General features: G+C 40.3%; 2 protein-coding genes across 2 annotated transcripts in view; one reads left to right on the forward strand and one right to left on the reverse strand.

The window, feature by feature from the left end:
- The window catches only part of Ccdc186 (coiled-coil domain containing 186), a 35,943-nt gene extending 35,657 nt beyond the window's left edge, over positions 1–286 (reverse strand). Inside the window, exon 1 of the mRNA XM_013017764.1 lies at positions 130–286. The gene's annotated coding sequence lies outside the window, so the exon portion shown is untranslated. The remainder of the gene's footprint in view (positions 1–129) is intronic.
- Positions 287–8,537: 8,251 nt separating this feature from the next.
- Positions 8,538–21,954, forward strand: part of Tdrd1 (tudor domain containing 1) — a 36,066-nt gene continuing 22,649 nt past the window's right edge. Inside the window, exons 1-10 of the mRNA XM_013017702.1 lie at positions 8,538–8,838; positions 10,364–10,422; positions 14,287–14,431; positions 16,486–16,591; positions 17,217–17,280; positions 18,031–18,135; positions 18,356–18,538; positions 19,122–19,265; positions 20,109–20,280; positions 21,318–21,404. Of these exons, the coding sequence (XP_012873156.1) occupies positions 8,538–8,838; positions 10,364–10,422; positions 14,287–14,431; positions 16,486–16,591; positions 17,217–17,280; positions 18,031–18,135; positions 18,356–18,538; positions 19,122–19,265; positions 20,109–20,280; positions 21,318–21,404 (1,366 nt within the window). The remainder of the gene's footprint in view (positions 8,839–10,363; positions 10,423–14,286; positions 14,432–16,485; positions 16,592–17,216; positions 17,281–18,030; positions 18,136–18,355; positions 18,539–19,121; positions 19,266–20,108; positions 20,281–21,317; positions 21,405–21,954) is intronic.

The raw sequence follows: 21,954 nt of genomic DNA on the forward strand, positions 1-21,954 counted from the left end.
TCACCCCGTCCCCGGCGGCCGCCCTCAGAGAAGCTGGGTCGGGTCGCCCCGGCCCGGGGCTGGGACGGCCGGGGACGCGGGGACTCCCGCCCCTCGGGCCCCCCACCCCGACGCCCCTCACGCACTCACCCCACTTCTCCAAGCCCCAGGCCGCACCCTAAAGAGGCCGCTGGAGCTCCGGTTCACAGGCCACCTTCTCCATGGTGGGCTCCGCCAAATCAGGTGTAGGCAGGAGAGGAGGCGGTGGAGATCCGGGCCGATCCCCTCGCGCGCCGCCGCAGCTTCCCCCCGAAACCCCCGCGGAGCTGACACATCAACAAAGATGGCGGCGACGCTGAAGCCGACTTGGCCACAGCTGAGGGGGCGGGGCTCCAAAGAGGAGCCAATCAGCGCGGCTCGGGCGGCGTGACGCCACGCACCTTCAGGTCCAAGGTAACCTGCCTGCAGTGGGAGGAGCCTGCGTTGAGCCCGCCTCTAGCCTAGCCCGGCCCCGGGAGGCTCCGCCCAGCGCCTCGCGTACCTGGATTGCCCCCTCTGGACCTGGCCAACCAGTCTCTACTCCACCTGACCCGAGACTTGTCCGACAGCTCCCGACCCTTCCCGACCCACAGGGGTGCTGGTTGGGTGGTGTCTCCCTCACCTTTTGGGCTGGTTCTCCTATGAGTCAGAAGCTAAAGCAATAAAAGAGAATTCGAAATGGTGGCTTCCCAACTCGGATGCGCAAACTTTGGACCTCACGTGGACGGGCCAGTGGAGTGGACAGGAGCAGCCTACCTGTCCATGTGACAGTTCAGCCCGACGAACTGTTTCCATAACACCCCCGAGTTCGGATCCTCAGAGCGGCACCTACTGCCATTGTTTAATAATAAACTGTTGATGCGTTGGTCTCCTGCAAAGGCCTGAGCCAGCCCCTGGGGGGCTGAGCGGACTTGGTCCAGGCTGGCTGTGCCAGCCAGCTGCACGACCACTTAAAAGGTCATCACATGCAGTTCCCCCAGCCCAGTCTGCAGAAGAAAAGTGAGCAGTGAAACAATGCTGTGCTTTTTTCAGTTTAAGACATCTTAAGAAGAGTTTTCAATGCAATCATTTGGGAAGCAAAGCTTAGTAGTCTTTCATGCTTCTTTAATACTAATTGCCCTGGTGGGGGGAGGGGAGCAACATGCAACATTGTCCTTTTCAACAGGAAATAGCACTTCTCAAATACATTAAAGGTACATTTTGCCATTAGAATACCTGTGACAAATGATTTGACTTTAAAACAACCCCTCTCATGGTGTGAAATTTATGGGAACCAAACTTTTCACTTACAGAGAAAAGAAATCCACATATAAAAATCAAAGAAATTATACCCTAAAATCCTGTGTTTTAATTTTCACAATAAATTCATAGTGCAATTATTTTCATTAAAAAGTCTGAGGCCAGGGATGTAGGTTAGAACATTTGCCTAACATGGACAAGGCCCTGGGTGGAAGGGAGGGGGTAGTTATAGCCCATTTAAAAGACCTAGAAAAATAACCAACCTAACCTAATACCTCTATTTTCCAGACTATGGTTTTTAAATAGTTCCTGAACTGAAAAGCTACAAGGTTGTATTATAAGTTTGTGGCAAGAAATATATGAAAGTTGCTTTTATTCAGTTCAGATGTGGGTGTGGCATGGTAGCGTCTTTCAAAAATTTTCTACATGGAAAGAAAAACTTTATAGTAGAGAACTCTAACAAACACTACCTCAGTGTGATGATTAGGTCTGACATCAGTTGTCACTGGTCATGTTCATTAGATATATGCTTGATATGATACAATGAAAATGTCCTTTTGCCTCTGTGGTCTTCCTTCCAGTAATCTTTATTCTAACGGGATCATCCTACAAAATGTCCGGCCAGTTGTTTGGTAGTTCTCAAGGTCATCAGAAACTGCGAAGGCCAATCTGATCCCAAGGTGACAAGTGGCTAAATGTAATGTGGGACTCTGGATCCGAAGAGGGGAAGAGGGGGAGGGGTGAAAGACTACCAAAATCCAAACTCCCCACTTTGTGTAGGAAAACAAGAAATACATTATACTACTATTACACTATTTGGAGAAGCTGATGGTGCCTTATTGTGGGAATTCTATTTTCTTTTCCATTTATTCTGTAATTCTAAAACTATTATTTAAAAAATCTAGGATTTGCTTCCAAACATTGCAGAAAGTGGCTAAAATGCAACTTTAGATTGACCATGAGTTGGGTGACGAATGCAAATTGTCTAGAGAGTTCTATAGATAAAGGTTAAAAAGAGCAGGGGAAGCCGGACGCTGGTGGCTCACCTCTGTAATTCTAGCGACTCAGGAGGCTGAGATCTGAGGATCACAGTTCAAAGCCAGCCCCAGCAGGAATGTCCTTGAGACTCTCAGCTCCAATTAACCACCAGAAAACGGGAAGTGGCGCTGAGGCTGAAATGGTAGAGCACTCACGTGGAGCCGATAGGGCTGAGGGTCAGCACCCAGGCCGAGTTCAAGCCCCACGACCGACAAAAACAACAAAGCAGGGAGCCAACACCACCTTCAATCGTTGGACAGAACTGATCACTCTGAGTCGGTCCCCAGCCCCAGTCAGAGGCAATGGATTCACTGGGTAAAGCCCATGTTGGCTAAGGTGCCCCAGGTGCTTTCTGCAGAGCCAAGGCCACCTGGGCACCACAGCCGGCCACGGAGCTCCCCGGGGACAACTCTAAAGAGAATTGGAAACACAGTTCCATGCATCTCGCGTGGAGGAACTCAGGGGTCCGGAAGCTGCACCACCTGCTCCCCATAACTGAGCAGGAGGCGGGGGGGGGGGGAAGCGGGGGCGTCCTGGGGGCGGGGCAGACGTGGGCACGCAGAGGGCGCACGTGGGCTCACGGGCGCTCGTGGGCGCGGACGGCGCAAGTGCAGGGCTGCAGCCGCAAGGGTCGCTGGGCACCGGAGGCAAGGTGAGCACCAGACAGCCCTGGGCGCGACAGCACGTCCTGGCAAGGCCGAGGCCCAGGCCACCACCGCAGCCCGACGTCCAGAGACACAGGTCAGGGGCCTGTGGTGCTTTCGCCTCTTTCTAGATCGGGCTTCTCCGGAACCTGGGAGGAGAGGCAGGCTGCAGGAAGGCGACCCGGGGCGGAGGGCTCGGGTCGTTGGGGGTGGGGGATCCAGACGTTGGTGGGTGGACGTTGAGATCGGGCGTTAAGCCAGGCGTTGAGCCGGGCACAAAGCCCGAAGTAAGAGGATCGGAAGGGCGAGGGGAGACCTCGGAACCGCGGCTGGGAAGGGCAGGTCCTGGGAGGTTTGGTGGGCTCTGTATTGGGTGGAGTCTGGGGGGGGGGTGAGGTGGGGAAGAGGGGACGTGGACAAGCAGGAACTCCGCCGTGGGTTTGGAGAACAACCCTTCCGGCCGTAACTGCTGTGAGAAGCTTCCCGGCCACGGCACGGGACCACGCGGAGGCAGGCAGGCGGGGAAGAAAGGAGTTGCAGGGCTATCGGAGGGGCCGGATATTCCCCCTGCAGGTGGAGCAATATGGCGTCCGCCCCCAGCCAGGTGGCCTGTAGGTCTGGGGGGAGGAAGTGAGGTCGGCAGGGAGGAAGGCGCGTGCCAGGTGGGTCTGGGCGGGGAGAGGAAGTGGCCAGCTGTGTGGCGGGAACTCTGGGGCCCGGGAGGACCCCAGGTCCGGGTGGGGCTGAGGACCAGAGGTGGGGACAATACAACTACCCCATACGGAAGTGTTCTCCTTTACTCTTGAAAGCTTGTGTGTGGGATCATGGCCTTGTCTTTTTTTTGTTTTTTTTTTCCTTCTCTTTTTTAAAACTCAAAGCTTGGGTGCAAACTACTAAACCTAGAACTTTCTTGCTCTGATACTTCCTACCTCCTATAGGAGAGGAAGGTGCATCCACTTAAGTTTGAGTGAGCCAGAGTAGCTTTTCGCAGGTGTTGATGTACCCGCTGTATACCAATCACTTTTCTTGGTTCTGGGCTTTTCTAGGGCCCACATTACAAATACCTGCCTGGAGGGTCTCTGGAGTTAAGAGCCAGGTGCCTTCAGTTCACTGCTTAAGAACCAGCTGTGAGGATTGCACAGCTAGGGCTGTAAACCTGGATTCCCCTCTTCAGCTGAGTAAGGGCGGTGGGTCTGGAGAGGTAGCAAGTTCCTCCGGTAATTGCCTCTTACTCCTTTTTACAAATCGGAACTTGAATCCTTAGATTCTATTTCCGGTTTTAATGTACAGGTTAGTTCCTCAGGAAAAGAGGAAACTTTTTGAATGTCAGTGCAGGTGTGAGAGTAAAGGTTCTGGTTGCACCAGAACCTGGCTGGATTCCTAGCCTGGGCGTGTGGTGTGGGAATAATGGAAGCAGTCACTGTGCTAAGTGAGATTAGGTAGGTCTGTCCAATCATTTAATCCTCATGAGCATTTATGAGAAAGTGACTACTGCAGTTCACATATTGCATTCATCAAATCTTAGAAAGATAAGGTATTTGTCCAATAGGCTAAATGAGGGAAGCAGGCCTTGGATCTGACTTCAAAGCTCATGCTCTACTGAACCATTGAATTTTGTAGCTTTAGTGTGATGTTTCCTTTGGGTAGTATGGTTCTCCCTGAATGCATTTCCTTTCCAGGAAGGCAAAAGTAAACATCGGAGGAGGAAAAGCTTACAGCTGGGTATCTCTGAGTGCACTTGGTTATTGAAAGAATTAACTCACTAGGGATTTACTCTACTCTGGTCTCCTGGAGGGAAAAAAGGGCCTGGCTCACTGGATAGCCTGCCCGAGGATGCTTCTAGTAGCATGTAAGAGGGGGGAAGTTAGAATTTAAGCCAGTAAAAAGAGAGCATCTGTCCTTAGGAAGGTTCCCTTGTTATTGAGGTTAGAGCTTGAAAACAAAGCAAATTAGAGGCCTTACTTTTATCAGCAGGACCATAGAAATTGTTGAGTTCCTGTCTCCTGTTTTCTCACTACTACATTTGATTCCCAACTCTGAAAGGATCCAAGGATGTTTTTAACATAGACCTTCAGGGACCTCTGAATTAACCTCTTGGCTTAGCTAAGGAAACATAACTAATGACCAGTTACTATAAATTGTAGGATGATTCGATATATTTTTATTACCAGGACCCTATGAAATAGTTACATATGGGGGAAATGTTGCTTGTTTTAAGACTGAGTGGGAGCTAGGCTTGATGGTACATATGGCTGTAATCTCAGTTACTGCGGAAGCAGAAGTAGCACAATACATCTGAGGTTGGCTGATTAAAAGCAAAGACTGTTTGAAAAACAAAAAAGCAAAAGGATTTGGGACATGTCTCTTTCCCCAGTACTGCCAAATAAATGATACTACATGATCTCAGGCTGTAGACTCTTAACATTTCAGGTAAGGAGACTAACAAGTATTGCTGCAGGCAAGGGTCATGATGTCTTGTGGACTAACCTTGCATATTTACAGCATCTATGCAGTATTTGAATACCTACTTATCCCACTTTTGCAAAGGTATCAAAATTGTCATCTTTGTTTTGATACTTACTTTGCAGCCTTTTCAGTTTTTTAATTTTTTGTGTAGGTGTGTTTGCTGTTATTTCCTTTGTGGCATTTTACTGTTTTCAAATAGCAACAACAAAATCTCTTTGCCCAGTTTGTGCATATGGTTAAAAGTAAATCTGGGCTTTAGATAGTAGGGGTTTGTGTGTCTGTGTGTTTGTTTGGAGATAATGTAGTCTTATAGTTGAATTGGTCATCCCTATTAGATCAGATTTATTATGTTTCTAAAATATTCCCTATTGCTTTCATTGAGGCACATCTGGGCTTATCATTGTCAGTTGAATTAATCAGCAGTTTTTTTGCTTCTTATATATCAAAGAAGCATTGTTATAACACAAAGATTCCGGGCTACTCTGTCTTTCCTTAGAGGATTAATTCTATCTTATTTATTTTTTGTCTCAGGATTTTTTACCGGTGTTCCATTTTATCTGCTCTTAATATTAACATTTCACCATTATTTTGTTTATCTGCTTGTTACTGGCGTATCATAAAACATGCATATCTGCATATTTTAGTCCTTTTTGTTGTTGTTATTGTTGGTCTTGGGCCTTGAACTCTGGGCCTGAATGCTGTCTCTCAGCTCTTCAGCTCAAGGCTAGTGCTCTACCACTTGAGCCACAGTGCCACTTCCAGTTTTCTGAGTGGTTTATTGGAGATAAAAGTCTTACAGACTTTCCTGATGGGCTGGCTTTGAACTGCGGTCCTCAGATCTCAGCCTCCTGAGTAGCTAGGATTACAGGCATGAACCACCAGCGCTCTATATTTTAGTCCTTTTATTGTCAACCTTACTATAGAAGTTTGGTTTTATATGTGCCGTTTGTGCATAACAAAGGTGAATTCCTTGATATATTACTGGAGCTTGCTTCAGTTATCTTATTGATGCTTTGGAATGCCAGTGTTTAGATGTTTTTCCTGTTTAAGATTTTTTCTTTGATTTTAATCATATACATTCTGTAGCTATTCTTCTGGTAGTTACTCTAATATTTCATAATGTGACTTCTTCATAGCTCTTATGCAGACTCTAGAATTACTCAATGTACATATTTCTTACCCCCCTTCCCCACTACCAATTCCCCTGGGAGGGGAGCATTTCCTTTTGTAATCTGATTTATTTCTCAGTGAATATATCTATTCCTCGATTTTAGGCAGACTTGTTGATACAAGTATACTTTTCCTGGCAGATGTAGATCTCCCATGATAGCTGCCTACCTGCGGCTCTGAGGTCCTACAGTTAGGGAATCTTCCTAGAATCTGGTGCACTGAGATTGCCCACCTTTGAATGTACGTGTGTGTGCGCGCGCGCTAGTACTGGGACTTGAATTCTAGGCACTATCCCCGAAAAGCTCAAGACTAGCACTCTACCACTTGAGCCTCAACTCTACTTCTGGCTTTTTTGGTGACTAATTGGAGGTAAGAGTCTCACAAACTTTCCTGCCCAGTCTGGCTTTGAACCACTACTCAGATCTCAGCCTGCATAGCTAGGATTACAGGTAAGAGCCACTCGTGCTTGGCTTGTGTGTTTCTTTTTAAAATTTCATTTTCTTTTATGTATTGTCCAGTTGGGTTAGACCAGACCTAACTTAAGACAGAGGAAGAGGGAAGATTGCTCTTGTATTTATTTATGTTCAAAACCATGTCAACATTAAAGTATTACTTACTAGTTTCAGCTTACTGTGACTTTTTGTTTCCTCTGAAATTTTGGGGAAAGTAGACAAAGTTTTTCCTGCAGCTTACAGACAAAATTATCATAACTGTGTCAAAAAGAAGAGTAGTAGTTTGGAACTGGGAAGGTAGCTCAGTGGTAGAGTGCTTGCCTTGCATGCATGAGGCCCTGGGTTTGATTCCTCAGCACCACATAAGCAAAAAGAGAAAAGCCAGAAGTAGAGCTGTGGCTCAAGTGGTAGAGTGCTAGCCTTAAGCTGAAGAGCTGAAGGACAGTGCCCAGGCCCAGATTCAGGCCCCATGACTGGACCCCCTCCCCAAAAAAAGACTAGTTTGTCCACTCTGGGTGATTCCTCTCAAACAGGAAACTTCCTTTTATTTTTGGTGCCAGTCCTGGGCTGGAACTCGGGATCTGGGTGCTGTCCTTCCTACCACTTGAGTCACATCTTCACTTCTGACTCTGTATGTGTGTGATTAATTGGAGGTAAGACTTTACTGCCTGGGCTGGCTTCAAACCTGGATCCTCAGATCTCAGCCTCCTGAACAGCTTGAATTACAGGTATAAGCTACTGGCAGCCAGTGGCATTTCCTTTATTATTATTATTATTTTTAAGAGCAGTTGGAAAGGTATGACCAGCACCAGTTCTAGATAGAAGTTTCTCTGAGATACTTTTCAACAGATGAAATGTGGAAAGCTTGTAATATGCCTATAACTTATTTTTGGAAAAAGGTACATACTAATATGCCTATGAAATAGGTACAAGTTAAAATTTATGAGCATTCAGTTACAGACTGTCAGAATAAGGGGCTTGGGAAAACCAGAGAGGATTAGGGTAAAGTCAGATGAATTGGGAAGGCTGCTTGGCTGATCAGGCAAATGGGAGAGTCAAGGTAGAGCATGAAGTAGCAGAGAGTAGAGGACTTACCAGCTAATAGAAAGGTAGGACCAGATTGAAATGAGACACTAGTATTTCACTAGTAATGTGAAATTAGATTGGAAATCTTTTTTTAAGATATAAAAGGCCTTTTCTGTTCCTACTGCTTGAAATGCTTTTGAAAGTAAGGAAAGTGTGGGTCTCTGAATGACCTTTTCCCCTTTTTTTTGGTTAGTCTTTTGTTGAACTCTGTTAAACTTGGAGCTTTTACTTATCCAAAGAGAATTGTTCTGGTATCTTGTAGACCAGATTTTGGTGTCAAGGTTAGGTCTGCTTTGGAATTATTTATTATAACTATCCATTATATAATATTTGAACTAAACTACAGAAGTTCTTTTGTAATTAAAAGTTGTTTAAAATATTTTTATTTCCTTAGACCTTGATGGATGTTACATTAGTGCCTAATATGATGTCAAGAAATAGTTTGGAAGTGTCTACTTGTAAGATGACAGAGCCATTTAATTTTGAGAAAAATGAAAGCAAGCTTCCAACACATGATTCTCTAAGAAGTCCTGGAGCACACCATAACCATCCTAATTTCAGGTTGAAAAGCCCAGAGAATGGGAATAAAAAAGACAATTTTTTGCTTTGTGAACAAACCAAACAATATTTATCTAGTCAGGAAGACAATTCAGTATCTTCAAGCCCTATTGGCATCAATGGAGAAGTGGTTGGATCCAAAGGAGACAGGAAGATATTGCCAACAGGTGAGAAAATCATTTTTCTGCTTTTTGACGGTGATGGTTTCTCTGACTTGTCCAAATAATATATATGCACAGAATTATAAAAGAGCAGATAACAGTGAGTACCTTAGAATGTTTGCAATTATTATTTTTCAAAGGTAATCAAGATACTAAGCATTTGGCTTGATGAGTTTCAAAAGACACCTCAGGAGAGAATGTCTGTGGTTGAGCTTTTATTCCCCTTCAATCAGAGAACTGTCCTAAGATTGGTTTGCTTATAGATGTTCTAACTATTGGCCATGTTTTAAACCTACCATGTGAATTTTACGCAGTTCATAGTTCCAAGATTTTTGAAAGATACTGTCCAGTTTCATGTGATTTATTATCCCCTTTGTTCTAATGATCAAAACTAGTCTTTAAAGGAAGGGGTGAAATTTAGCCTCTTTGAATGAGATATGATCTTTTAACATTGTGTTAGTGTAATTCTGAAAGTGGGGTTCTTGTTCTTCTAGGGCTCCTTAGAAGGTCAAGACCATTTCCCCTAAATTATCAAAACAGCATTTGCTATTCTTTCCTCTGCATTGCTACCTTTAACATTGATCATTATCACGATAGCTCACCTCAGGGCCAGGCACCAACCTGGGCTAGTGGTAGGTGAGGTTTCCGTTGCCATACACTTATAGTTAAACCAGAAATGACAGTTTTAAATTGTCCTTATGTTGAACTTTGATCCTTGTGGACATATATTTTTAGTATTTGGTATATTGAAAGTAAGAATTGCTTCTAACTTCTGAAATATGAAAAGCGTTTGGGTGAGTTGTAAGCTAAAAACAAACTTTGGTTTCCTGAAGACATCCTTTGGGCTTGACAAGGATAACAAATACTGTTCAGACCAAGATGTCTGTCAAATAATTCATCAAAAATTAACAAAGTGAAGACAGTTGACAATATTTTGTTCCCAGTGATAAAACAGACTAGAATTTGTGCCACTTTTTGCTTAAGAGCTTCCAGAACTTGAGGCCTTTGCTGTCAACATGTCTGAGCTGGCACCAGTGGCTCACACCTATAATCCTAGCTACTCAGTAGGCTACACTCAGGTGAATGCATTTATTTTAATGAATAAATATTTAAAATTTTAACTTAAATACAGTAATTCTTGATAGGCATAAGCAATATGTAAAAAAATTTTGGAGTCCACAATCATTTTTATATTGTAAATGAGTTATGAGCTCAAAAAAATCTGAGATTTCTACCTTACTTAATAGAGAAAAGTTCACAATGATAGGAAAAATACCAAGAAAATTTCAAGTTAGGTGTGCACACTTGCAATCCCAGTGCTGGGAAAATCATAGGAGGAAGATTGTGAGTTGTGATCAGACTGGATTACAAAGTAAGACCTTGTCTTGATCTTGTCTTCCTTTACAAGTTCCTAGTAGGAAAAGTAAAATGTTGCTTACCTTGCTTATCACTGAATGGTTGCTATGTTGTATTACCACGGGTAGAAAAATAATATTTGGCATTTATTTAGTTATTATTTATCCCTCCCTAGGAAATGCAGTGTTACCATTAAGTCTTGGAAATAATTCGCCACCCAAAGAAGCAAAACCTGTAAGTTACAATTTTTTCTATTCTGCATTTTTTGAGTAAAAGATAACAGCATTCTTCTATTGTGTTAATAAAAAATTGTAGATATTCAGATTTCCTTTATCTCACTATTTTTGTTAAGTAAACAAAAAGCCTTTTGAGCAATTGTAGTTTGCATGCAGTTGTTTTTAGTAGAGAGTATTCCCATGTAGTTTATCCTTTTAAAATTTTTTTATTGTTGTTGGTCACGGAGCTTGAACTGAGGGTCTGGTCTTTCCCAGAGTTTTCACTGTACCATTTTGAGTCACAGCTTCACTTCTGGTTTTCTGATGGTTAATTGGAGCTAAGATTCTCATGGACTTTTTTTTGCCCAGGCCGTCTTTGAATAATGATCCTTAGATCTCAGCCTCCTGAGATCTATAGGATTATAGGCATGAGCCACCAGTGCCCATCACGTTATCCAATTTCTCCTAATGTTGACAGGACACAGAACTGCAAAACAGGATCACAACCCAGATATTGACAACCAAGGTTCAGAACATTTCCACCAGTGCGAAGGGCCTGGTTTCTGTCATACTCACCTCCTCGACCCACCTTGAGGCCTAGTAGTCACAAATACATCCAAATTTCCAACATTTTGTAGTTTCCAGACTGTTTTATAAATAGTTAGACAGTAACTTTTTGTTTTTTAATTCCAGATAACTCTCTGTAGATGGAGCTAGGTTGTTGTCTGAATCAGTAGTTGTATTGTCTTCATTGCTTGCTGAATAGTTTTTCATGGTATAGATAGCTCAATTAACCAACCATTCACCCACTGATTTACATCTGGTGTGATTACAGCTTTGGGCTATATCCAAGTTTTTATTGCTCTAAGATAAATGTGTATGAGTAGGTCCAAAGTTTGGGTGATATAGTAGCTATAGATTCGGTTATAGAAACTGTCCATCTATTTTCTACAGTCACTATCATCCTATACTCTTAAGCATGTATGAATGATCCAGTTTTTCTGTATCCTGCTCAGCATTTGGTGGTGCTTGTATTTTTATTTTACCATTCTTATAAGTGTGTAATGGTTCTTTTTTGTGTATGTGCCAGTTGTGGGGTTTGAACTCAGGGCCTGGTGTACTTACTTGGCTTTCACACCTGCACTCTACCACTTGAGGCATGCCAACACTATATCAGTATGACAATTATTGACATCTTGCTGTGTTAGATCTTCCAATCCATGAACATACTGTGTCTCTCTGCTCTTGCAGATATTTGATTTTTCACATTGTACAAGTTTTAAGCTTTTAAAGACATGGTGTATTTCTTGCTAGATTTATGACTAAGTGTTGAATTTTTTATTATAATTTTATTTTATTTATTCATATATATATATATATATATATATATAATATATACTTTTTGTGCTGGTCTTGGGGCTTGAACTTAAATGGCCTGGACACTGTCCCTGAGCTTTAATCTATGCTAGCACTGTACCATTTGAGCAACACCTCTACTTCTGGCTTTTTGCTGGCTCATTGGAGATAAGAGTCTCACAGTTTTTCCTCCCCAGGCTAGCTTTGAAGCATGATCTTCAGATCTTAGCTTCCTGAATAGTTAAAATTACAGGCCTGAGCCACTGACACTCACCTGTTATTTTAATTTTTATGTGTCCCTATGTTCACTAATATACAGAAATATGATGGGGTATATATTTATCCCGTATTCTGTGACTTTGCAGAAGTTACTTGCTCTATGAATCTTTTTAGATCCCTTGCCATCTGGACCTGGATATTTCTTGAGACAAGTTCTAAAACCATGATAGATTTTTCTTTAATATTTATAAATCTATTCAGATTATCATCTATCATGATGATTTGTAGAGCTTTTCTTAGGAATTGTTCTGTTTTGGCTACATTGCCAAACTTATGTATGAACAGTTGTTCAGAGTGGGCATTATAAGTCATTTTGGTATCTGCAGAATATGGGGTACTATTGATTTCAGTTTTGAAATTGACCATTTCTGTCTTTTGTCTTCATAGTATGTTCCTACTATCTGTCGGTTTTCTTGAACTTTCAAAGAAGCAAATCTTTGTTCCACTGATTTTTTTTCTACATGTCTTTTTAAAATTTCTTTTATTTATATTATTTCCTTCATTTTCCCTTTATCCTGTTTCGTTCAGTTTTTTTTCTTTCTTTTTGATTTTTTTGTTTGCTTTCTTAGCACTACAGGACATACCTGAGACACTAACTTCTAAAGACAAGAGGTCTGTTTTGGAAGAAGGTCCCAGGTGGGGATTAATGGTCCCCATGGCTTTGGGCTCCTTGAAAGGCAGCATACAATAGAAGGAATGCAATGATAGAACAAAACAGCTCAGCTCATGGCCAAAGAGAGGAAGGGATCAGGATACTGTGGTGTCCGTGGAGAACCTGCTGCCAGTATGAGATCTTCTCCGTAACACCCCTCTGGAGACCAAGCTTTTAACACGTGGGAAACATTAAGTTCTAAACTATAAGAAGATGAGAGGTTACAGTACTGATATGAGAGTTTTTGTCTTTTCTCATATATTTGATGCTTTAAGTTTCCTCTAGGTCTCACAATTTTGATGTATTTTAAGTTTTCTTTCAGTTGAATGTGTCTTTGACTTGAGATTTTGTTTTTGACAAACATACTGTTTAGGAGTGTATTCTTAATTTCATAGTGCTGGGAGACTATGTATTATTCCTCTGCTACTCATTTCAAGTTTGTCTAATGTGGTTGGAGGTAATTGGGAAACACCTTATTTATGACTGTATGAATTTTTTTGTTTTTGCAAGGGTGGGGATTGACAGTGAAGATTGAATTCAGGGCCTTATCCTTTTGCTTCAGACCTTCAGTTCTTTTAAGTCTCTTGAGTCTCTTTGAGTTTTGTAACTCAGGTTATCAACTTCATACGTGTTCGGTTGGCAGTTGAAAAGAATGAGCATTCTATTACCACCTAAAAGTGTCTTGTACATACTAATAGATCCTGTTGATTGGTGGTGATGTTAAGTTCTTTGATGTTTTTGGTGATTTTTTGTCTAGTTATAATTGTTTCTGGAAGAGCTTTGAGGTTTCTGTACTTACAGATTAATTGCCTATTGATCTTTTCAGTCAAGTTTTACTTGATAGTTTGCTTTGTTGTCTGCTCTATATACATTTAATATTGCTTGGTTTCCCTGTTGAATGACCTTTTGTCTCTCTATGCTAATTTTCTCTCCTCTGTAATCTTTCATTTGTTATTAATACAGCTTATTTTCTATTAACTGACATTCATGAGGTATTTTCCATCTCTATACTTCCAGCCTACGTATATAGTTATGATTGAAATGAATTTTTATGCATCAGGAATAGTTAGGTATGATATCTTTCAATATATTTGACCAGTCTGTCTTTAGTATATTTATGCCACTTACATTTAATACTGTTATTGATGCCTGAAGGTTTAGTCTGCTATTTGTGATTCATTTCCTTTTATTTTTCTTGTTGCCTTGTGGGTAACTTGTAATTAAATTACTTTGGGTTATTTTGTAATTCCATTTTGATTTGTCTACAATGTTTTTCAGTATATATCTTTGTATATCTTGTTAAGGATTTTACATTACATATTCAAACTTACTGGTGTTATCATTTTACCAAATCAATTGTAGTGTAGACACCACTTCTCATTTTCACAGTTTAATATATATATATATATGTGTATATATAGACACACACACATATATATATATATTTCATATTCGAGTTTAGAGGTTTTGTTGCACATAATACGGATAATAAGTAAAACAATGCCTATTCTTTACTCAAAGAGGAGTCCGAAATGTAATATTTAAAAGAAGTTATTGCTAAGTTCTAAAAGTGCTTTTTTCTGTTTCCAATTGAAGCCCAGTGATGATGACGTACCTCTTACAAAGTCAAAAAAATTGTACAAGTTGGCTGAAAATTCCTTGTCCATAAATGATCCAGCACTCTTCAACTCCTTAGGACCTCCTTTGCGGTCAACAACCTGCCATTGCTGTGGCCTGTTTGGTAAGCATATTGTTGATCCTAAACGTCCATGGGATTATTCTTCCACACATTTGAAAAATGCATTCATTAAAGCAAATTTCTGTCAAATAACATGTAAAGAAGAGAGTGTGTATGTCATGCGTCTATTCATCTATTTAACCGTCAGCATCTACCTTTCATATCTTTTGGTATTTATATCTTCTGTTCTTCCTGCTTCCACAAATCTTTGTGGGTTTTTTTGTTTTTTGGGTTTTTTTGGTGTTTTTAAGATAAAGCTTCCCCCTCACTCCCTCAGTTCTGGGACTTGAACTCCAAGCCTGAGTGTTGTTCCTGAGCTCCTTTCACTCAAGGCTAGTGCTCTACCACTTGTGTCATAGCACCACTTGTACTTTTTCTGTGATTAATTGGGGATAAACTTTCCTGCCCAGGCTGGCTTCAAGCCATGACCCTCATATCTCAGCTAGGATTACAGGCATACGTCACCAGTGCCTGGCTAAGGTAAAGCTAATGTGCTCTGAAATTCACAGTATATCCCTATCAAAATACAGAATATTTGTCTCAGAAAAATGTTTTCCCTATAAGCCCCCAAGGCAATCACTGTTTTCCTTTTTCACTGCAGATTAATTTAGCCTATCAGTATTTCATGTGAATTGAATCCTATAGTATAGGCTCATTTATGTAAATCTTAGTCACTTTAAATGATAAATTTTTTAATTATGAAAAAAGGTTATATATTGAGGGCTTACAGTTTTTATAAGTCAGGTAATCAGTGCATTTCTTCCTTCTCCCAGTTTTTTCTTTCTGACCCCACTCACAAGTTGTATAATTTATTTTCAATATGGTTTCTAGTGAGTACCACTGCTGCCATTTTGCACAGATCATTATTTTATTTATTCATTTATGTGCCAGTACTGGGGCTTGAACTCAAGACCTGGGTGCTGTCCCTGAGCTTTTTCACTCAAGGCTAGTGCTTTCATATCTGTCCTTTTTTTTCCTTGTGGTTAGTTGGAGATAAGAGTTTCACAGGCTTTATTTTCCTGTCCAGTCTGGCTTTGAACCACCATCCTCTGATCCCCTCGGATCCTACTGAGTAGCAAGGGTTTTATTACAATGTTGTTATTTTTTTGGTGTGGCAGATAAAATTGTTGTGTATTTGCCACGTACAGCATGATGTTTTAGCAATTTGTTTTCAGTCTCTTGTTGATGAATAGTTTGATCATGTCTAGCTTTGGCCTATGATGAGTAGAGCTCTGAACATTTTTTTTCCAAGTCTTTGCGTGGATATAGGTTTTCATTTCTCTTGAGTGTACGCCTAGGAGTAGAACTTCCAAGACAAGGGAAGGTTCTTATTTAATTTGATAATAAATCACTAAACCATTTTCTTAGTGGCCATCCCCTTCCACATCCCCACGGCGATGAGTTGTGATTCTTCCATGTCCTGGACAAGGGCACGCTATATGGTAGCATTAGTCTCTTTAGTGGTAATACTTTTCATAGGTGTATAATGGTTTTAATTTGCACTTCCTTCATGACCAATGACCTTGGCCAGTTTTTCCATGTGTTTTCTGGCTGTTTGGACATTTAGCTTTCAAATTTTTTCAATTTTCTTTTAGGGTTAGGGCATTGAAGACCTTCCCCCCCCCACACACACTTTTTTCCCTCTAATTCTTTCTTTTCTTTCTTCTGCTTTTTAAGATGATCTGTTTTCTTCTGCCTAGACGCTAATAGGAATTTTCCTCATCATTTGTGGCAGTGGTGGTATTTAGTGACATTTGGGCACCAGTTTAGTCTGCTTGTCACGGGGTCAATTTTGTCTTCATTTTTCCTTTTGTAGCGTGAGCCTGGCTGTATTTTAGGAAAGTCACTTAGGTCTCTAAGTCTGACCCTCCTCTCATTTTCACCTTTAATGGCTGAAGCCCAATACCTAATCATTAACAGCACAGTTGTGTTCAGCTAGCCTTCCTGAGGCGATGAGTAGAATGATGCTGAGTCTGCCTGGTCCATGGCAGCGCTTGGATGTCAGCAGCACACACTAGGTGTTCCATACTAGTGCTGTCCTGGCCTGTGCCCTACAGGGTCGCTGAGGTGTTCTCAATGCAAGCAGACCTACTACTGCTCCACGGCATGTCAGAGGAGAGACTGGTCTGCCCACAGCATCGTATGCAAGCCTGTCCAGCAAAAGTAAGTGACCATGGCTCTGTCCATTCCTTTAGGGAATAGAGAATCTTCCTTCTGATAGATTTTAATCAGTTCAGCTGGCCAGAAGTACACTTGTATATATGAGTCGTTACTTTCCACTTATTCACTAAGCCACATCCAAGGGTACCTGTCTGAAGCACATTTAGTTTTTAGGAATATAATTTCACTAGGTAAGACAGATTTTTGAACCCTTATTGAGTTTTGTAGAATTTTACAATGTCTTACTATCTTGAATTTTAATGTTTACAACTCCCACAGTGTCTCTAGTTATAATTTAAAAATACATAAATCTTAGGAGTTTTTTTGTTACCTTAGCATTTACCAGTTCATGAGACAGTTCCGAATAACTACACTTAATCCTCAAAACTCTGTGTAGGTACCATAAGGATCATCAGAAGGGAAAGGGAGGGGAACTCCCACACCTGCTCACCCTCAGGCAGGCAATAGTCAGGGTTTTATTCCTACTGCTGTGGTTCCTTCCATGCTCCACAGGGTCTTGCTGGGTCTAAATTGTGTCCAGGAGATATTTGAACCTAATTGGGGTTTATAGACCCTTCTCTTAACTTCCACTGTAGCATGAGCATTAAAATAAGTTATTTTATTTCAGTTTGCACAAACTTGAAGATAACAAATCACCTTTTGACACAAAGAACATTGAAGTGAAAAATGAGGTATGATAGTCTTTTTAAATAGCTCTCAGTCATTGTCTTAAGAAGGCTTAAGTGGAATAAAATATCGTTATTTCCACAGCTCCCCAGTAAGTGCTTGCTATGTGTGTGTAAGCACTGGTGATAGGCTGAACGTCTCATTGGGGATCTTTGAAAATTACTTGTAGTATTTTTTTCCTAAAATGTATTGAGATGTCCCTGTCTCCATGCAAAATAGCTTTGTCTTACCTTGAAGCACCCCTTTTGTGCCATCCCTGCTGTAGATACCTATGTTACACTCTATGGGGGCTAACTCCTATGCGGGAGCATTTTTGTTCCTAAAAATAGTTGTCTATTTAGATGATTCTAGGGCTGATTCCTTTGACATTTGAAAAACTTCCCATGTGTTTAACCCATATAAAATATTTTTAGCTTTCTCTAACTACTCCTAGCTTCTACTTTAATGAATTCCTCAAGTACTCATTCTTAGGAGAGCATTACCAATGCACATGCAAAATTTAAAATGCAAGTGGACTTCTCCCCATTACTTAAAATCAGCATTGTCTCCTAAAGCATTCTTGGGTGATCCCGAGTAATATGCACAGCGTCTGTGGAGAGTGGCTTTTAGAAGGTGCGGAGGCCTACCCTATTCCTGTGATCTCCCATTTAAGCATCAGGCTTTCCTGGCCCTAAATCCAGCAATCCAGTTGGTAGCTTCAGTGCCAAAGAAATACATGCTTGTAAATAACTCCTTTATGTGTTTCTTCAAACCAGAGTGACTGTCCACTTGGGGTTGCTAAAGAAATATCCCTTGGTACTGAGAAAATAATGTTTTCTGATTTGAAAAGTCTACAACTCAAGAAAACCATGGAAGTAAAGGTACTTGGTTTTTAATTGCCATAAACAAGGAATTATGCTTATTTTCTTGTTTTGTGATTTTAATTAAGTTTACAGGGTAGCTACAGAATATGACTGATTAAATTAGTGAGGACTTACAAAAGATTTCTGCAACACTTGTGTATCTTAGTTACAAAGCGTTGAGGAATTCACATTTGTTTTTGTTCCGGATTAATTATTGTGTCTTTTCTGGCTTTGAAAGGGTACAGTTACAGAATTCAAGCACCCTGGTAACTTCTATATCCAGTTATATTCTTTGGAAGTTTTAGAATACATGAACCAGCTTTCTGCAAGCTTGAAAGAAATGTATGCAAATATGGTGCATGAAGAAGATTACATGCCTGTTAAAGGAGAAGTTTGTGTTGCTAAGTACACTGTTGATCAGGTAACCCTGATTAAATGAATTATTTAATAAAATGTTTTAACTTCCTTTGGTCATTTCAACTAGTCAACACCAGAGTTTTTAATAATGCATAAGTTGGCTTATGGGAAGACAGATCACTCTTCTCAGAATTCCAGGCTGTGTTCACTTTACTTTATCCCTCCTCTAATTGTCTCCATCTCTATTTATTGGTTTCTAAGTATCTGGTTGTAGACTGTTTGCTGGACTTTGATTTTGTATTTACTTATTTCTGCAACCTAGGTGTTAATGTGCAAGAGAATTTTCATATCAAGATATCTGAACTAGAAAGTATCAGGGATTTATTAGCAAGATTTTTTAAAAATTGAATCTTTTAAATTCAGTTCTGAACAAAATAGGATCCTGGTTTGTAGATCAATTGAGGGCTTCTTAAACTAAGATTGTGAAATGCCTTTGGCAAGCAGAATACTACCGTATTTCTTTTTTTTATTGTGAAAAAACTGTACAGAGGGGTTACAATTACATGGGCAAGATAATGAGTACATTTCTTAAGCATTGTAGCCTCCTCCTTTGTTTCCCCTTACTACCGTATTTCTTTCCCTTCTAGACCTGGAACAGAGCAATAATCCAAGATGTAGATGCATTACAGAAGAAAGCACAAGTCTTGTATATTGATTATGGAAATGATGAAATAATTCCAATAGACAGAATTCATCCATTGTGCAGAAACATGGACTTGTTTCCACCCTGTGTAAGTCCTTTAGTTTCTTGATTCCTTTTGTGTTAGCAAGAGCTGCTTTTAATATTTAAAATTTTTATTGTAAAGGTGATGTACAAAGGTATTACAGTTTCATAAGTCATATTTTGAGCACATTTCTTTTTGAACAGTGTCACCTCTTCTCTCATTTTCTCCCATTTTTGCTTTTAATATTTTTATGGACACAATGTTTCCTTCTATTCTGCCATGCTATTACACTTGTTAGTATTATACTTGTTACTACTTTTAGTCAAGTAGTGCTTGAGAAGAGAAACACAGGTACACCTTATCACGCTGCTCTTTAAAGACATTTTTCTGTATTTATTACATTATTGGAAAGTGATCAGGATTCATGTATAAGTGAAGTGTATTTTTTATCTTCCCATGATTTTCTTGAACTTCAAGTACCAGAAAATAGTATTGTCAATAGATAAGTGCCAAGATAGATGAATCTAATCAGACTTCTTTGTTAATCTGGTTAGGCCTTGAAGACTTTCCCTAGCCTTTTAGTGTGAATATGTTGTATTAAAAAATACTTCAAATAGCTAATTAGAAAAATTGATTTTGAAGGGCTGGGAAGGTGGCTCAGTAGTAGAGTGCTTGCCTTGCATGCATGAGGCCCTGGGTTCGATTCCCCAGCACCACACAAGCAAAAACGAAAAAAAGCCGGAAGTGGCGCTGTGGCTCAAGTGGTAGAGTGCTAGCCTTGAGCTGAAGAGCTGAGGGACAGTGCCCAGGCCCAGAGTTCAGGCCTCATGACCGGACCCCCCCCCAAAAAAAGAAAAATTCATTTTGAAATACCAATTATTACAAGTAACTTGCACAAAAATCTTTCAGGCCATAAAGTGCTTTGTGGCTGGCATTGTACCAGCAGAGGAGGATTGGAGCAATGATTGTATCAAAACTGTTAAATCACTGTTAATGGACCAGTACTGTTCTGTAAAGATTATTGATGTCTTAAACGAGGATGTGCTTACCTATGCAGTAGATGTTATGCTGCAAAGTTCAGGTAAGACTTGGGTCTTTTGTTTCTTTTTTTTTTAATTTAAGTTATTGATTATTTCGTCCCACCAGTTACTCAGAAGAACAGAAAAAACAAAACATAAAGGTGAGGCCAACTACACTGCTCTCTGGAGTCATTCAGAGATTGTTGTTGGAAAGGGAGCATGTGTTCCTGGGACATAATGGTTTAAGAGTCCAGATCTGTACTTCACATGGGTTGGCTGTATTATTTCCTTTCAATCTAGCCATTAAAATATCTACCTGTGATGTCTGCACCTTTATTGAGAGACTGTCCTTGAGATTTTCCATGAATCCATCCTTATCATAAATGTCTTTTCTTTAAGCAATTCTTAGAGAACCATCTTCTGTTAGTATGTAGTGTTTAAATTTTGAAAATGAAGTTGTCCTGGAACCCTCTCCTTCTGTAGTAGCTTCATTTTGGTGTAAAAGGTTATTCTTACAATGTACTTGTGAATTCTCTTTTTCAAGGTATTATCTCTCTACTTTTAAAAGACATAAAAGTTCCATAAAGGCAATCATGGGTGACTTAGTAGAAAATGCAGTTAATCTGTTGAAATTTAGTGTAAAAATCTTTTGTTTCTTTGCTATGTATATTTCACATTATGACTCCAGCTTCTGGATATTCTTTCAGGGAGCTTTGACGTTCTTATTAATGGTTACTAACCCTTGTTTCAGCCTTATTGTCAGTGTGAGAAAAAGTCCTGTGTCTTAACCGGATTTCTTCTCAGAGTCGATGTTTATTCTTCAGTGTGCATGGGATATGAGAACTAAATCTTTGATATTACTCAGAATTTTGAAGAGAAATCTTTGCAGTAAATTCCCTGTCAGGTGTCTGAGAATTTTGCAACAATTTATTAAGCTGGACCTTACTAAATTATATATGTGTAGACATACACATATATGTATTTATCTTGATCTCTGTGTTGTTGGTTATAATCTCTTATGACATGTGATAACCTTTATTTCTTGATAGTCTTGTATCTTATTAGACATTAGACATGTATTTTCTCCTTTACTTTATAGGAAAACTCCTAGACCATGTGCTTGTAGAAATGGGATACGGTTTGAAACCCAAAGAACAGGATTCTAAGAAGCAGAGTGCAGATCAGGGTGAGCAGTGTACTGACTTCAGTTACTGAAGACTATCTTTCCTGTTAAACCCAAAAAGGCATGACTGTGACATTGTCAAAACTAACTAGTAATAATCATAGCTATTTTGGGGCTGGGAAGTTGGCTCAGTGGTAGAGTGCTTGCCTTGCATCATGAGTCCCTGGGTTCGATTCCTCAGCACCACATAAGCAGATAAATCCAGAAGAGGGGCTGTGGCTCAAGTGGTAGGGCACTAGCCTTGAGCTGAAGAGCTGAGGGACAGCGCCCAGGTCCAGAGTTCGGGCCCCATACCGTCAAAAAATAATAATCATCATAGCTATTTTATAAACTTTATAAGAAAGATGGTATTTTTCATTTAGTCATATATTATAACTAATCTCATTCTGGCCTGCCTATTTTCCTTTTGTTTTTCCAGATTCTCACCAAATAATTATTAGTGATTATAAACTACTAAATGTTGTGATTTCAGATTGAGGGATTTAGGGATTTAGTTCACATATCCTTTTTAAATTCGATTTTCTTCCTTGCTTAGGAATAATAAAGCTCTAAG

Source organism: Dipodomys ordii, unplaced genomic scaffold, assembly GCF_000151885.1.
Source record: "Dipodomys ordii isolate 6190 unplaced genomic scaffold, Dord_2.0 Scaffold36, whole genome shotgun sequence".
Taxonomy (NCBI): domain Eukaryota; kingdom Metazoa; phylum Chordata; class Mammalia; order Rodentia; family Heteromyidae; genus Dipodomys; species Dipodomys ordii.